The following is a 16,003-nucleotide window of genomic DNA, read 5'->3' on the forward strand; positions in this document are numbered from 1 at the left end:
ACTGAAAGGGCTGTGGCAACATGCTTTGGAGGCAGTGGTCGGAAGGACACGTTCTTGTTTTCTTCCTAAATTAACTCCGTAATTTGTGCTCTCAAGTGACGTTTGTCCAGGAGGCACTGACTGAACAAGCTCTTTGATTCCCTCACAGATCATGATTCTGGAAGGAAGTGGGGTAATGAATCTCAACCCCGGCAACAACCTCCTCCACCAGCAGCCGTCCTGGACAGACAGCTACCCCACGTGCAATGGTAAGGAGGCCGGGCGCTGTCAGGGTCACCCACCATGGGGATTCCTTCTTTGCTTTAATCAGGCTTCATTTCCCAAGTTACTGTCTGAAAAACATAGGTTTTATTCAGCAGAGGAAGTGAGGACCAGGAGGAAGGAGAAAGCTTCACACTGGAGGTCCCTGCAGCCCCCAGAGAGCCAGACAGAAACCCCTGTGAGATGTTCCATTGTTTCCCCGCAGTGTTCAAGGTTCTGGGTTGGCAGCCTGGCAGAGAGGGGGGTAGAAGAGATATGCAAAGGGAAGGCCACCTGTTGAAGCTTCTAACAGTGTCTGGCTGGGCTATCAAGACAGGAGAGGAGAGGAAGGGGTGTGTGTGTGTGTGTGTGTCGCATGGAAGCATGGAAGTTAAGGAGGAGATCAACAGCAGTTGACCTTTCTACTTCATCTTCCTGTGACTTCCCTTTGTAAGGGGAGAGGAGATTGGTTAGGAGACCATGTGCCCTCTTTTAGTGCTTTCATCCAGAACCTCCTGATTAGCAGAGGGCAGGGCCCGGTGGTGGGGCTTATAGAGGGTTTGGTGATCAAGCCCGTGGCTTACTGTTGAAGCTGAACTGAACAAAGTCGTTGCTGAATCAGGGCCCCACACCCCACTGTGAAGGCATTCAGTTTAGGCAGATTGCTGTGCATCTAACTGCCGTGGATTTAAGGAGCTCTGGGCCTTACCCCTCCCCACTCCCGCTGCCAACCTCCCCGCTGGAGACTCTGCTGCTCGCGCTTCCCTTGGAGAATTGAAATACCCTGTTGGTGAACAGAGTCTGAGAAGCAGGAGTGGGAGGATGACAGAAGGTTTATATTGTCCAGCGAGCAGCTGGCCCACGTGCAGCTCCACCCCTTCTAAGCTGGACCCCAGCCAAGCATAGCTGCAGGTGGGAACAGGCGACCTTCCTTTATTTGAAGGTCCCACCAAACTGCTGCCCTTTCTGGGCAGTGACAGTTTCTGTTTCAGGCCTCAGACTCCCCATGCGGACCTCAAAGGAGGATTCCAAATAGGGCAGGAAGGTTCTTCAGACTAGAAAGTCTTTGGCATCCCCAGGCCCCTGGACCCTGGATTAAGGCAGCGTTCCTCCCGTCTGCTTTGGAGAAGGCTGGGGCAGTGAGCTGCACAAGGAGCAGAATTTAGGCACACTTTTACTTCTTAACTTCCAGAGGCCCCAAAGAAGGCCCCGCTCCTGGTGATGACTGATGGGGTAGGGCAGGTCAGTTGAATGACAGAGAAGAGAGGAACTCATAGGATTTTCAGTGTTCCTCCTGAGGCTTCAGGAATCTGAAGTGTCCCCTGGCTGGTGGGGAGAACCCCCAGTCTACTTCAGACACAGTCTCCTGGCTCTCCCAAGCTCTAACAGGATGCGCTGTCAAGAACTAGCCTATGACCTAGGTCGCGCAAAGTTGAGAGAAGAAATTACCCCAGGCCTGGTGTCCAATGGTTGAGAGCTGTGGCTTCACGGTTGCGAACCCAGAGCAGCACCGTCATAGCAACACAATTATTTTAGAAAAATGAACAAAGACTCAGAGAGCCACAAAAAATATCTCTCATCCTTGGGGCACCCAAAAATTGGGGGGAAATGGAAACATCCAGTCTAAGCTCTCTGTGTTTGTATGTTTGGGCATACTTCTCTGTAATTAAGTTTTAGACTAGATTTTTCCAATCCTTGCCCCCATTCCCCTCCACGATTGGCTGAAAGTTATGGGCTGCTCCCTCTGGCTGTGAGATATGAGGAGTAAAGCACGTACTGTGAGTGGTAGGTATTACTCAAGGCAGTCACCTTTGTGCCTAAATGGTCTCGGCCTCCTGTTCTTCGTGCTCCTGAGGATGGACTCTGAGAGGTGGGGAAAAGTGGGATTGGGTTGGAAACATCCCCCTTCAGCCTCTCCTCTGGGGGCATTGAGGGCTAGGCTGCAGGCATTATGGGAATCAAACCTTTTGGCGTTCTTTAGCCACTCGAGCTGTATCCACAGGCCAGCATCTTCATCATCATGTGGAAGTTTGTTAGGAATCCAGAAACTCAGACCTCACCCCAGACCTCTGGAATCACAATATGCATTTAAACAACATTCCCCAGGATTCATCATCACATTAGAGTTTGAGAAGTACTGATTTAGCATGACCTTGAAGAAAAAGTTAGGGACAGTGTCCTTGCGCTGTGGTTTCCTCTATTGGTCCATCCTTGAGTTTGTGGAAATATCTGTGGGTCATATTCATTTGGATTCCCCTCCCTCAGCTTGGAGGGCGACAAGTGTCTCTGCCTGCTCCTGCCCCTCCCCTTTCCTGGAAGAGCGCTCCTCCCTTCTTCTCTGTTTTCAAGGGGACTGTAAGATCTCAGCCCTGTTACATGCCCCCAGAGGCCGGCTCATTTTTCTCCATCCCCCAGAGTTCTGAGCTGACTTTGTGATGTTCTCTTAAGTGAGCCTGAAAGAGTCACATACATGGATGGTTGGCCCACAGTAAGCTCAGCAATATTTATCGGCTTTCATGAACTTTACTTGTTCACTGGTATCCGAATTAACCATTTTGTGAATGTACCTCCCAACTCTTCCAGATTCCTACATCATTTCTTCTTCAGCAACAAATTCCACTAAAGAAATATACAGAGCACCACTATGGCAAAGTCCCTGAGATAGTCTTTACAGGAGATGCAAAGATGGGTAAGACAGTGTCCACGACCCTGAGCATACGCTCTACAAAGGAGAATAAGATGGTACTTAGAGACCCACAGAAAGACAGAACGTGACAAAAGCCATTAGGAGAAACACCAAGCGTGTCTCCCGGAGAGTCAGAGGACAGCAGCCCTTGCAGTAAGTCAGGGCATCTGTGACGGCATCATGGGTGGTGAAGTCTGCAGGCTGGGCCGGAATTCCGCACGGAGTGGTTGGGCTGAAAGAACAAGCCAGAGGAAAGGCACAAGTCACAGGGCGCTTGACGAACAGCCCGTGAAGAGCCTCAGTGCCTCGCTTGGCAGTTTTGTACTTCATTTCAGGGGATAATGGGAGGTGCCTGAAGGTAACTGAGCAGGGAAGTGACATCATAGCTGTCATACCGTGGGGGGTGGGGAGCGGAGTATCAGCACAGTTAGCACATGAGTCATCTGGACCACTCTGGGGAGAAGCGAGGGCGTCACAGAGAAAAGAACCTTACTCTCAGGCCTCACTTTTAGCTGAGAATGGTCTGAACTTTGGGTATGTATGTGTCTGTGTGTGTGTGTGTAAGAGAGAATGAAAAATGGGAGAGAGAGGGAGGGAGAAGAGAGGAGGAGAGCTGTGTGGGTGTGGGCAATGAACTTATAAATTGCCGGGACTGGAGCAATGCTGGAGCCTTCGCGGCCATTTGCAGGAGGCGGGGAAAGAGCTCCTCATCTCAGAGCACTTCAGGTCTGGTGTCCTCATAGCACCCAGGGCTAAGTATCACCCTAAGGAGGACATGGAGATGGCCGCAGGCTAAATGACAGCCCCCGCCACAGCTGGGAAAAGAACCACATTTCCCAGAGCCTCCTCTCCAGAGCCTGTCTGTGCTCCACCCCCATGCTGACGCCCACGGACTGTGGCTGTGTCCCCACGACGTCCGGCCACCAGCGTGCCTCCCCGTGTCTGAGATTATGCCCGGGAACAGCCACGGGTCACTCACCGACCGCTTCCTGTTTTGCAGTTTCCAGTGGGTTTTTTGGAGGCCAGTGGCATGAAATCCATCCTCAGTACTGGACCAAATATCAGGTGTGGGAGTGGCTCCAGCATCTCTTAGACACCAACCAGCTGGACGCTAGCTGCATCCCTTTCCAGGAGTTTGACATCAACGGCGAGCACCTGTGTGGCATGAGTCTGCAGGAGTTCACCCGGGCGGCGGGGACGGCCGGGCAGCTGCTCTACAGCAACCTGCAGCATCTCAAGTGGAACGGTGACTATCATTCTCCCTCCCCGTCAGGAGCCAAAGCAGGGCCTCCCCTCCAAATTACTGTTTCCCGAGGGAGGGGAGGAGAGGGCCGTGAGAACAGGCACGAAGCCTAAGGTCTAAGGTGGGTCTCACACCCTAGAACTCAGTGTAATTGAATTCTCTCCTAATGGTTACCTTTCCAGGAGACAAGGGCTACCTGAGTATTCACAGAATACTTGCCACTCTCAGAAAAACTTTTCTTCTTTCTCTTGCAAACAGGGTTTGATGGTTTGACTTCCAATCACTTCCTTGTCAAGATCATCATAGACTTTTCTTTTTTTAAACTTTTCTCCCTAGGTTCTTAAGATGGGACCTATGGGTGGTAAGAAGATGTGCAAAATTAGGTCTGTGTTTCGGGAGGGGAAAAGGCTCACGGTATTTAGCAGATTCTTAAAGGTCCGTAACAAAAAAGAAGGTTAGCGAGAATGGTCCAGACACATGTGGGATCTTTCTGCAGCGAATTCGGGAAGTGGTGTCGCCCTAGTACTCCAAATGTGCCTCTCTCCAGGCCTCACCTAGAACAGAGGCGAGCCAACATTCCCTGTGCTGCCCATCCATGACAGATTATTCACACATGCACACATGCCTGTAAAAAATTAGCTCCTCTGAGAACTGTGGGCATCTTGAAAAGCAGCAACACATAAGAGGAGTCAGCTGGCCTGTCCACATCAGAACGGGCATGTCTGTCTTAGCAGCACCTGTATTGGGGCAGGAAGCTGGGACTTTGGGAAGCATGAGTTCCAGGGCTCTGACAGGTTCAGACCCTGACAGCTGTTGTCAACACCGAGCGGCCCCGGAGTCTGGCGGCCATTTTGGATGACCTCATTCAGCTCGGGGCACTCCCTTCTTCCCACCCACCTCACAGAGGCCATTGCTCATTTTTCTTTTACTAGAACCAAACCAAACAAGGCTCTATAAATAACCCCCAGGAATCTTCAGAAAGAGCAGACTTGTACTTGATGAATTAAAAATATTTAGATCCCCACCTCCAATTAAATCCACTTCTTTAAAGCTATGCCTGATTGAAGCCCGAGGCAAGAGGCCGGCGGAGTGACGTGGCTGTCTCTGACCTTCTGCCTTTGACCTTCTGTGACTTGTTTGGTCCTCCTGCATGCTGCTGGGGCCTCTGAGCGCCTCGTGACCAGATTTCTCACTTCTGTTTCCTTGTTCGCCTTTCTGCAGACATTCTATTAAGTCACATGTATTGATTGTTTACTTACACTAGGCATTCTAAGTGAATTGCTTCATTTAGTGACCTTATGGGAAAATAAATATTGTACCTATTTTACAGATAAGAAAACTGAAAGTCAGAGAGGTTAAAGGCATGACCTCTTCTCCTGAGATATTTATCATCTGTCTGGGCAGGAGAAACATGCGAGACTCATTCACATGCATGTATGGCTTTTACATACCGCACATGGAGAGGAGTCGTAAGGCATAAACGAGGGCAGCATCATTGCACTCATCCGGCCGTGTCTCACGGATTGGACCTAATCAAAATGAGGCCAATTAAATTTAAGATGAAAGAAGAATCAAGCTAGTTAAAATGGTTTTGCCTATATTTGTGTCTTCATTCCATATCCTATCTTAGCATGGGAAAGCACCTTAGAGGCTGTCTAATGACCTTCTCTAGTTTATTCCCCTAAGGTTACAGATGAGGGAACCAAGACCCAGAAAGGTGACGTGCCTGCCCTCTGTTAGTGGAAAAACTGGACTTCTGACTCCTGAAGTTCTGTTTCCACCACACTGGCTGCCTTCCCTATACAAGGCCAAAGTCTTTCATCTGATGTGGGTGCCCCAGCTACTCCTTTGCCGGGCCAGGGACCCCAGGCTTGAGTTGGTAGCTGCGGAGAGGGAAGCCGCTCCCAGAAGCAACGAGCGGTGATCAGGCCGTGGGATTGGCAGAGCTCTTCCAAGAAGCCAGCTCCGTCTGTGTTTAAGCATCGAGTCTGGGCTCCGCATGGGCCCGTTCTGACTTCCCAATCTGTTCTTCTCAGGCCAGTGCACCAGTGACCTGTTCCAGTCCACACACAATGTCATCGTCAAGACGGAGCAAGCCGGTGAGTAGCAGCAGAGGCAGGCAGCCCCGTTGGTGGGTGAAGCCCTGGGGAGGACGATTCCGAGGGAGCATGGGGAGAGTGTGGGAGCAGGACAGAGCCAACACAGTGGCAGGAGACCCAGGGACACCTCTTCCCTGGCTGTCTCCAGTGGCTACCCCGCCATGGGCCTCATTCCTTGACCTTGGGACCAGTGCCTGGCAACTGTTTCTGATGTCTAGACTGATGGTGCATCTAATTCTGCCCACACTTCTCTGCTTCCCACTGCTGGTCAGGGCATCACCCGTGCTCTGGTCCAGGAGCTAGGAAAAACACAGAGTGTAGGTAGGCCTCGTCCTCACCACAAAGAAACTCAGGGAATTGGACTTGGCCACGTTAGGAGAAGCCAAAGGAGAGAAGAGGAAATGACAGTGTCTCCTCTCCTCTCCTCCCGTAATGGGAATGTCTTTCACAGAAAGGAGAAAGATGCGGACTTGCTGTTGTCATTGCTGTGGTTTCTGGGGGTCCCTTGGAGCTTCCTTAGGGATGTCCAAAGGCAGCTGCAGAACCCAGCTCCTGCCTTAGTGTGCTTTTAGATTAAAGACACTATTCCGGGCTCTGAGGAGGGTCTGCAGTCCCATAGTATCTACATTCATTCTTGTTCTCCTCCCCCTGCCCCATCAGCCCCGCTTCCTCTGTCCCAGTTTCTCTCCTGGGGACTCTTGTCAGTCAGTTGGACTTGCAGCGGGCAGCAGCTGGCCTTGCACCAGTCGGAGCTCCTTGCATATTGACTTTTGGCCTATGCCCTCTCAGTCCAGGGAGAACTGTTCAAGTCCCCCAAAGTCCACTGGCCGAGATTAAACTGTGCAGCTGCCACTGCTCCAGGGCCGCTCCTGGCGTCCACATCAGTGAGACTGCGAGCCACGTGGGCTGATGGGTTTGCCACAGGCCTCCCTGAGGGTTGCGTGCCAGTCACCAAGGACAGAATTTGACCTGGGTGATTTGTGAGTCACCTGGGGCTGAAATTGGCTCCATGCAGTTATTTACTCCTTTATAAGGGGGTTAGTCTACCATTATTAAAGAAAAAACAATAGCTGCTAAGCATGTTAATTAGATTTTCTTAGCCTTGCCCTTCCCCCCAGAGACCAGGGCTTGGTTTACCCGGATGGTCTGTGCTGTATGGGCCTGACTGTGCTGGAGGCAGACACAGGACTTGGCCGAGAGGATGGTGCTCCTCACCATAACCTGACAGGCAGCCCCGTGAGAGGAGCCAGGGTAATATTGAAGAGGTCCCAAGTAACTTGATAATCCCTCCTTGACCGTCCAGATGTTCTTGTGCTGCCAGTTCAGAAAGGCTGAACCCAAGGGTGGAGAAGCAGGCCCGCCTGGGAGGGGAGAAGAGGCTCATAGATGGACCAACGCCCCCAAACCCTTTTGGTTCAGTTTGTTTTCAGAGACAACAACAGGTGTACGAGGTGACCCAACAAGGAGAAGAGGGTGTAACCCCAAGGGGTTGGGCTTGGGGTGCCCAAACATGTAGCTATTAGTTAAAATACCAGCTAAATCCCTATGTCCTAAACAGGAGGACTTAGCCAGTGACTCAGGTTTTATCCCATTTATGCTGTAAAAACAAAGGAAACTCAGCCAGTGGCGTAGCACCCCAGCCCTGAAGTTCAGGACCTGGGCAGCCAGGGAGCTCAGGGCAGACCCCATCTGTGAAGAGGGGGAGCAGGAAGCTCCTGGTGGGGACTAGGTGGGACTCCTGCCAGATCTAATAGCTCTTGGCCAGCCAGGAAAGAAAGTGCTTCTGTTGGAGGCCAGCCCAGAGGTGGGGGTTATGTAGAAGGTGGGCTTCATCTGGAGTAGATGGAGGGGAGTTTCCTTTGAATCTGAAATCTAAAGAGTCAGTCAGAGGGAGTTGTGCTTGCCCAGCACACTGAAGATGGATAGATAGAGAGAGAGATGGATTGAGAGAGAGAGACAGAGAGAGAGAGGGAGGGCTTCTTTTCCAAGCTGAGGCCATGGGGTCCTACTCTTAAAAACTGTTTGTTTGATTTGGGGACACTCTCCTCCTCTTCTCCTTAGTTTTGCTCTGAGAATTTTATGTCATCCCTTAAGCTAATTGGAGAGAACTCGGAGGGAGGGGACTGTCACCCAACTTGAGGAGAGACTGGATTTCAGCAATGAAGAAACTGTGATAAGACCGACTAGACTTTTTCTGAAGGGAACATCATTAATTTTCCCAGGAAGATATGACTAGGAAAAGATGTCCATTAATGATGAATTTATTTGTCCCTAACAAGGTGTTTTTTGTCCTCGTGTCAAAAATATTCTGGTAATTATATGATAGGATGCAAGACAATGTCAAGCTCCCAAACCAACCCCTGCCATGTGCAGACTGGGAAAATTCCCAGGAAAGTATTGATTAGGACAGGATCCCATGGTGGCAACTTCCCTACAAATGGAGCAGATGCAGAACACATGGATAGGGCCATAAGAAAGTCCATTTCCCCCAGGACACTGGAAGAAAATAGGATAACATTACTGTAAAGTAACACGCGGCTGAAGCTGACCCTTCTCCCTTCTCTCTGAGCACCACCTCCTAGACCCCGTGATTCTCTGAGGAGCAGTGAGTTAGAAAAGGCAATCTCTTAACCTGGGGAAGGTGATTGCTGACCATTCCCACTTTCTGTCTTTTCTAGACCCTTCCATCATGAACACCTGGAAAGAAGAAAATTATTTATATGATGCCAACTATGGTAGCACAGTAGGTAACTAACACCCCAATACTTAAGGCCCTTTTACATTCTGATTCTGTTTTTCTAACAGCTGAGAATTTATATTGTAAGGAGGGGGATCTTAATGTCCTTTATCTTTTTATTGCCATAGATTTGTTGGACAGCAAAACTTTCTGCCGGGCCCAGATCTCCATGACAACCACCGGTCACCTTCCTGTCGGTAAGTTGTCCTGACATCTGAGGCTGAGTGTGCCTCATGCAAGTGCTTATTGAGAATTAACGAGAATTACCGACATCCTACATTTCTGCTTTGCTGGAGTCTGTCTCATTAAAGGGCTAGGAAAGGAATGGGGTTCCTACTTATAAAAGATCTGCTTTTGAGTCAAAATTTGTACGTTGAAACTGACCAGCAAGGATGCCTCTAGGCAAAGTGTTGGTCTCTTGTGAAACCAAGTCGCTCTGTTGTAACAACAAAAACTCTCTTTCCACAAAAAATCGCTCTTGGGAAACTGTCTGATAAAATTGCTCATACGTGGATATTCTTACGGGGGGAACGAGGTTCTATTTGATTTTCAACAGACTATATTTGGCTTTAGAGAAAGAGTTCTAACAGTGGCACTCAGAGGTCAGTGAACCTGTGGTGACTGGGTAGAGGAGTAGCAATTGGAAATTTCCAGAACCCTGGGAATCACACTGTTCAGTCAGTTTTTAAGTCTGGCCCTGATGGCTCATCAGGACTCTCTAATTATTCAGACCACCTCACGTTAGTTGTATTTGGTTAACATTGGGTGCAACTGGGGGCTGTCCGTGACCCTCAGCCAGGGTTCCACTGAGTGAGAGTGCTGGCCTGTTGGGGTCCGGGCGAGCGGCTTTCAGTTGTATTGCCCTCCCCTTACAAACAGGTGCCCTGGCGGGCACAGGGCAGGCAGAGTGCACGGCGAGGGGAGAGGGGGTTGCATGTTATCCCTTGATCTGGGTGCAAACTTGTGATCTGTGTGGGTCTATGACATGGAGCTTACACTTGTCACAAGGGAATTGCTCTTTTCGTGGAATTGAATTTGGGGCAACTTCAGAACTGGGATTTAGAAGAGTGTTTGTGAAAGAAAGCACAGAATCAAACAACAACCCCTCCTCCCGCCTTTGTTTTTTTCTTTTGTTGATTATGTTTTGAGAACTGAAATAATGAAAGCTTTTGGTTTGAGGTTTTGTTCGGATCAAGCCCCTTGAATGAGACAGAACTGGGAGCCAGTGTAAATGCTTCTGGAATTGAGGTTAAGGAAGGAGGCCAGTTCATTTCTCCACTTCCCCCTCCCCTCAACGGCCCCTAGCATTATGTGTCACTGCAAGCATTTGTCGAACTTAAGAAACAGATCAAACACTGGAAAGGCTCTGCAGTGTGCTGGCCATTCTGGGAGAACTGAGCCAATTGCGGCGAAATTTCTGTGGCAGTCATTGCCACCCAGTCTCAGGGTTTCAGAGCCGAGGAAACTGCCCGCTCGGCTCCCCCTCTGACTTCCTCTCAAGCTTCCTAAGGTGTTGCCTCCCACGTCCTTCCTGTTGGGTCTTTGGCTTATGGCAAAAGATTCCAACTGAGAATAAAGCTGAACCAACCACTTCCTGAGCCTCAGGGGTTGTTAAGGTTTTGAGGCTCCTGGGAACCCTAAAAGCCATAGTCATAGCTCTACTGCCTTCACAGCCAGACCATCCTTCTCTCTTCTGTGTCCTGACTTACCTTCTAGAATCTCAGAATCAATAGGGGCCAGTTTCTGCTTTCATATTTGCAGTCGTAGGCCACTCACTACTCCTCATTCCACCTATTCTATTCTTGAATAGTCCTTCTTAGAAAGGGCTTTACAAACCCGTTCTTCTTCATCTCCCTTGATCCTTGATCCTCCACCCCCCATTCCTATCCTGCGGTTGCAACCCAGCTGGAAAATGAAAGAAGCAATCCAGGATCTCTGTCGGAAGTATTAAAGAACCAACTCACTGTCTGCGGTTGGTAAATTCTCTGAAGGAACAGCCTCCAGTAGGATAGTTAATTCCAGCCTTGTATGGGCCAATTCCTTTCAGAATAGTTCAGTCTCTACCAAATGGGACCAGAACCCCCGCAAAGACCTTTGTCATTTGTCTGAGTCTTTAGATTTCAAGTTCCCATTAAACTGAGTGCAGTTAAACATCTTTCTATGCTCTAACGCAAGTCACAAGCCCCAGCAAAGGCGAGGCCCAACGTAAACTGATGCCCTCTGCGATAAACGCAGCTGGGAAGCCGGCTTTTGTTTTGATTTCTCTGTCATCTGCCTGTTTCATAAAATGGCCGCCACCAGTGTTCCTGATCTGCCCGATAGTCCCGAGCCAATCACGCCAACTCAGGCTTGATGTGTTTATTCACTGACTTGCTGAGCCTCAAGCTAGGGCGGCACAGTCTATTATAACACTGAAATTTGTATATCCCGTAAAGAAATGGCTCACAGCTGAATCATATGCAAATACTTCTAATCTTCGCTTCTTGCGAAGCAGCCCGGCTGAAGTCACGCTCTGGGACTTTCATCATCAGCCCGTGGCTTGGTGCGGCCCCTCCGGACACCACCTTGGCCTGAGGTGCCTTGGGGGCAGAGCGAGAGAAAGCCAAGCCGGACAACTTCCCCAGAGCAAGCCATTATTTTATAAGAATGATTCACTTCACCACATGGCTAACTTCAAAGGGTCTGACTTTTATTTGGGGGCGAGAGGTAGACATGGGGGAGAGGCCATCATATTCAGGTGAGATTTCAGATCAAAAGATGTCAGACTAAGGAGATCAGTGATTCCACAGCCTGGCCTCGCACACTGGGGACGGGAAGGGGAGGCTGGCAGAAATCTGAGCTTTTCTCTTGCCTTTGGTTGCATATTCCTCCATATGATGGCGAAAACATTTTTATTTGGGGATTTTTTTTTTTCCTTTTGCTCTTTCCTATGGTAGTTGGAAGGAAGTCTAGCCTGGGTCAAGGGTTGACATCTCAAAAAGAAAATTCCCTCGTGCTCTATCTGGTCTGGGGTTTTTTAATCTAGAGACTGTGGACTCCAAAGTGAGCCACCAACCCCTGAAACTGTTCACCGATATTCACGAGTGTACACACATGTGCCTTTTTCTGGGGAGAGGGTCCAAATTTTCCATCTTATTCACGAAGGTAACCTAACCCCCAGTAATTGATTCTATGTCGGCTTGGAACCCTAAACAGTGGCTGAGGCCAATAAGCTGAAAGACGCCTGGGTTTTTCTGAGTTCACCCCTGGCTCTGAAATAATGGCCCTGCATCCCTCCTGGATGCCATTTGGAAACGGGCTCTGCTTGTGGCCTGCTGGGTAAATGCCACTCTTTGTCTGCAGAACAACGTGGCCCTGTCAGACTGATGTATCACTTGGAAACTGGGGTGCGTGCCAGACCTGTCGCAATATTGTCACATCCTGATGGGGTTTTGCAACCTCACCCTGAAACCTACAGGGAGGGAGAGTGGAGTCTCTTTGCATTTCCTGTGAATCTGTCCTTTGAGATTTCAGAGAAACCCAAGTCAGGTGCAAGCCCTCCTGCTGACAACGCTAGGGGAGAAATTCTTAACCAGAAGAAGAGGTTTTTCTTCTAACCAGATCTTAGGAAATCCCTCTCCTGCATCCGGCCAGAGGTTTTGGAGAAACTGCTGGGAGCGCTGAGTCGTGACAAGCTGGGTGATCAGATCCGTGAATGTGTCCGTGCACCTTGGGAAATATGGAATCATCAAATTGGAATTACTTTTTCTCACCAACCAGAGCATTATGGAACCAAACTCGATTGTTGGCAGGGAAGACTTCTGTGAAATCTGCTATGTGCCACCCTCTTTGGAAGTGGCACAGAATAGTGGCTATGAGTAAAGTGCCTCTGGGTTCAAACCACGTTCACATCCTGGCTCCACTTTCAGGCTGTGTGGCTTTAGACAAGTCATTTGACCTCTCTGTGTCTCGGTTCCTCCACAGCTGTAAACTTTGGCTCATAATAGTACCTGCCTCATAGGGTTACCGTGTGAATTAAATACGGTGATTCATGTAAGTGCTCAACCAACAGCAGCCATGCTTCTCAACCATTTGAATTAGTAGCTAAGGGCTGTTCAAACTGTTTTGGATAATGGACCCCTCTTGACAGTCGGAATGAATGCTATGGACCCTCTCCTTTTGCGTCCAGTTTCAGTCAGTCCAAAATGCCCTTGAAGACCACACATGGGTCAGCGAACCCTAGGTTAGGACACCCTGGAGTAACGGGCACAAAAGAGGGGCATTTGACTGGCCCAGTTTCTTTTTTTTTTTTTCAAAGATTTTATTTTTCCTTTTTCTCCCCAAAGCCCCCAGGTAAATAGTTGTATATTCCTCGCTGTGGGTCCTTCTAGCTGTGGCATGAGGGACGCTGCCTCAGCGTGGCTTGACGAGCAGTGCCATGTCCGCGCCCAGGATTCGAACCAACGAAACACTGGGCCGCCTGCAGCAGAGCGCGTGAACCCAACCACTCGGCCACGGGGCCAGCCCCTGGCCCAGTTTCTTAACAGGATTGGCTTGTGTTTAGATACTGCTCTGTATTAAAACTGGCAATTTTTGATTGTGAGATTTTTTGCTAAGATCTGCCTTGGTCCTCCTGACTCCCGAAGGGCCCACTGACACACACACACACAGTGCTAGATCATTTCTTTGCAAGAAGTTTTATTTCACAGATGTGCCTCTGTCATCCCCTCTTTGGTGTCAGTCACAAGGGTTACCAAAATGAGTCATTTGTTAAACTAATGTGTGTTTCCACAGTCCACCATGGGCCTCTGTACTGAGCTCAGGCCAGTCAATGGCCCCTTTGTCAGGCTGATTAAAATATAACTTTGCATACCAAAAATGGGCACTCCTCTGGTTTAAATGCCATCTTTCTTTGTTATAAATGTTTACATTTTTGTATTATGTAAAAACACCTCCAACCTTTCAATTACCTAAATCCTCCTCTGGCTTTCCCTCTCTCTCAGAATAAAAGCTAAAATCCAGAAACGTCCCACAAAGCCTTAGTGATGTGAACCTCAGCTCCTACCCGCTGCCCCTTACTCATAGCCTCCTTCTGTTCTGTGGGCATACCAAACACACAGCGACCTCAGGGCCTTTGCGCTTATAATTCTCACTCACAGAAGGCTCTTCCACAAGCTCTCTGCATGACTGCTTCCATCACATCCTTCTGGTCCCCTTATCAGAGAGATCTGTGATTGCCTTATATTAAATTGTAAATTATTCCCATCTCTATACTTCTATCCCCATTTCTTATGCTGCAATATTTTTCTCCACAGTACTTATCATCTCTGTTTTGTTTTGGCATACACCACATATGCGAACAGTGCCAGGCAGGCAGTAGGTACTCAATAAATATTGGTTAAATGAGTGGGTGAGTGAATGAAAATGATGATTATAGGAAATAAGTAAATTAAGCTGCTTTCATTTTTCCCCTTAGCAGAGTCGCCTGATATGAAAAAGGAGCAAGACCACCCCGCCAAGTCCCACACCAAAAAACACAGTAAGTTGGCTGGCTTTCCGACGGCTCTTGGCTCTTCCCTTCAAGCTGGGTGTAACTGGAGGCCACTTGTTTTTAGACAAATATCGCCTCTGCCTGCTGCCTCCATTTCTTTGCCCCGGACGAGGTGAGGCGAGAAAATGCAGGCAGCACTTGCTGGACAGTAGCTTGCCCCGCCCCCACTGTTTCTCAAAGCGGAGCCCCAGCGAGTGTTTCCTCTCGTGCTGTTATGTTTGTTCCACATCTGAGACACCCCGTGAATATGAACCTGTGGGTGCGGGTTAGCGATTTCCCTCTGTCTAGAAAAAAGGATGGGAAGAGGAGAAAGTTGGGAAGAAACAGTTGAGATGCATTATTTTTTCTTTTGCTGATTGTTCCCTTCCTGCCTTAGTGGAGTGATTGTCCCAAGAAATGACTGTTTATTCCTAAGATTCAACAGTGTGCTTGGGGAGTCGTTTTGTTATTTCCCCAATAACAAAACCTTATGACAGTACACGAAACGCCAGAGACGTGGAGTTGGGGGCATAAAAAGAAACCAAGACAATGGACAGTAGAAATTAGAGGGGACGGGACATCTTTACTATCTGCTACATGAGGTCACCCCACAGAACTGAATTAACACCTGGGGGTTGCATGTCACAGGTCTACTGACGGTGAGCTGAATTTGGCTCCTAATCTTACTACCGGCGCTGATTCATTTTCAAATGGGCCCCCTCGACACGACCTTCCTCCCCCGATATTTTCCAGAAGTTAAACTTCTAGAACTCCATGGACTTGTGTTTAGCTGAAGCACAGTTACTAGGTGGGAGCGATTCACTTGGTTGAGGGACTAAATAAACGTGGTCGAAAGTTGCTCTCCGAGGAAATAAAAAGCTGAAATGAATCCTGAGCAATGTGTCAACAGTACTTAGAAGAACCGTCCCCCGGTGCTGGAGGCTGTGTGCGATCTGTTCCCTAGTTTTGGCTTTGCCACTAGTTTACTGTGTGACCTTGGTCAAGTCAAGTCACTTAAATTATCTGTGTCTCAGTTTCCCGATTTAGAAAATAAAAAATTGGGCTGGCTCATCCTCAAACGCGTTTTTTTATATCTAATATTTGGTGATTCTGTGGTCCGGCTTTGCTGGAGGGGAGGGGAGGACTGAGTCTCTCCTGACCGATGGAAGACGTCCCGACTCTGCGCCCCCTCGGCTGCCGCTTCGCTGTGACTTCGGCCTCCGTGACCCTCTTTTTCTCTGCTTCTCCTCAGATCCGAGAGGGACTCACCTGTGGGAGTTCATCCGTGACATCCTCCTGAACCCAGACAAGAACCCAGGGCTAATCAAGTGGGAAGACCGGTCCGAGGGCATCTTCAGGTTCCTGAAATCGGAGGCGGTGGCCCAGCTGTGGGGAAGAAAGAAGAACAACAGTAGCATGACCTACGAGAAGCTCAGCCGAGCCATGAGGTGAGGAGCACGCGCTCGGGCCCCGCACACGCTCGGGCCGC

The 16,003-nt window shown here is 49.2% G+C and overlaps 1 protein-coding gene across 4 annotated transcripts in view; it reads left to right on the plus strand.

Moving 5' to 3' along the window:
* Window positions 1-16,003, plus strand: part of EHF (ETS homologous factor) — a 40,200-nt gene that overhangs the window by 20,741 nt on the left and 3,456 nt on the right. For 3 of the 4 annotated variants that reach the window (XM_014851059.3, XM_014851055.3, XM_014851056.3), the window contains exons 2-8: window positions 149-248; window positions 3,927-4,172; window positions 6,206-6,268; window positions 8,947-9,015; window positions 9,134-9,202; window positions 14,461-14,523; window positions 15,767-15,962. In XM_014851059.3, coding sequence (XP_014706545.1) covers window positions 152-248; window positions 3,927-4,172; window positions 6,206-6,268; window positions 8,947-9,015; window positions 9,134-9,202; window positions 14,461-14,523; window positions 15,767-15,962 — 803 coding nt within the window. In that variant the 5' untranslated portion in view covers window positions 149-151. The remainder of the gene's footprint in view (window positions 1-148; window positions 249-3,926; window positions 4,173-6,205; window positions 6,269-8,946; window positions 9,016-9,133; window positions 9,203-14,460; window positions 14,524-15,766; window positions 15,963-16,003) is intronic. The other variant, XM_014851058.3, reaches the window with a different exon arrangement.

Source organism: Equus asinus, chromosome 17, assembly GCF_041296235.1.
Source record: "Equus asinus isolate D_3611 breed Donkey chromosome 17, EquAss-T2T_v2, whole genome shotgun sequence".
In the NCBI taxonomy this organism is placed as follows: Eukaryota; Metazoa; Chordata; class Mammalia; order Perissodactyla; family Equidae; genus Equus; species Equus asinus.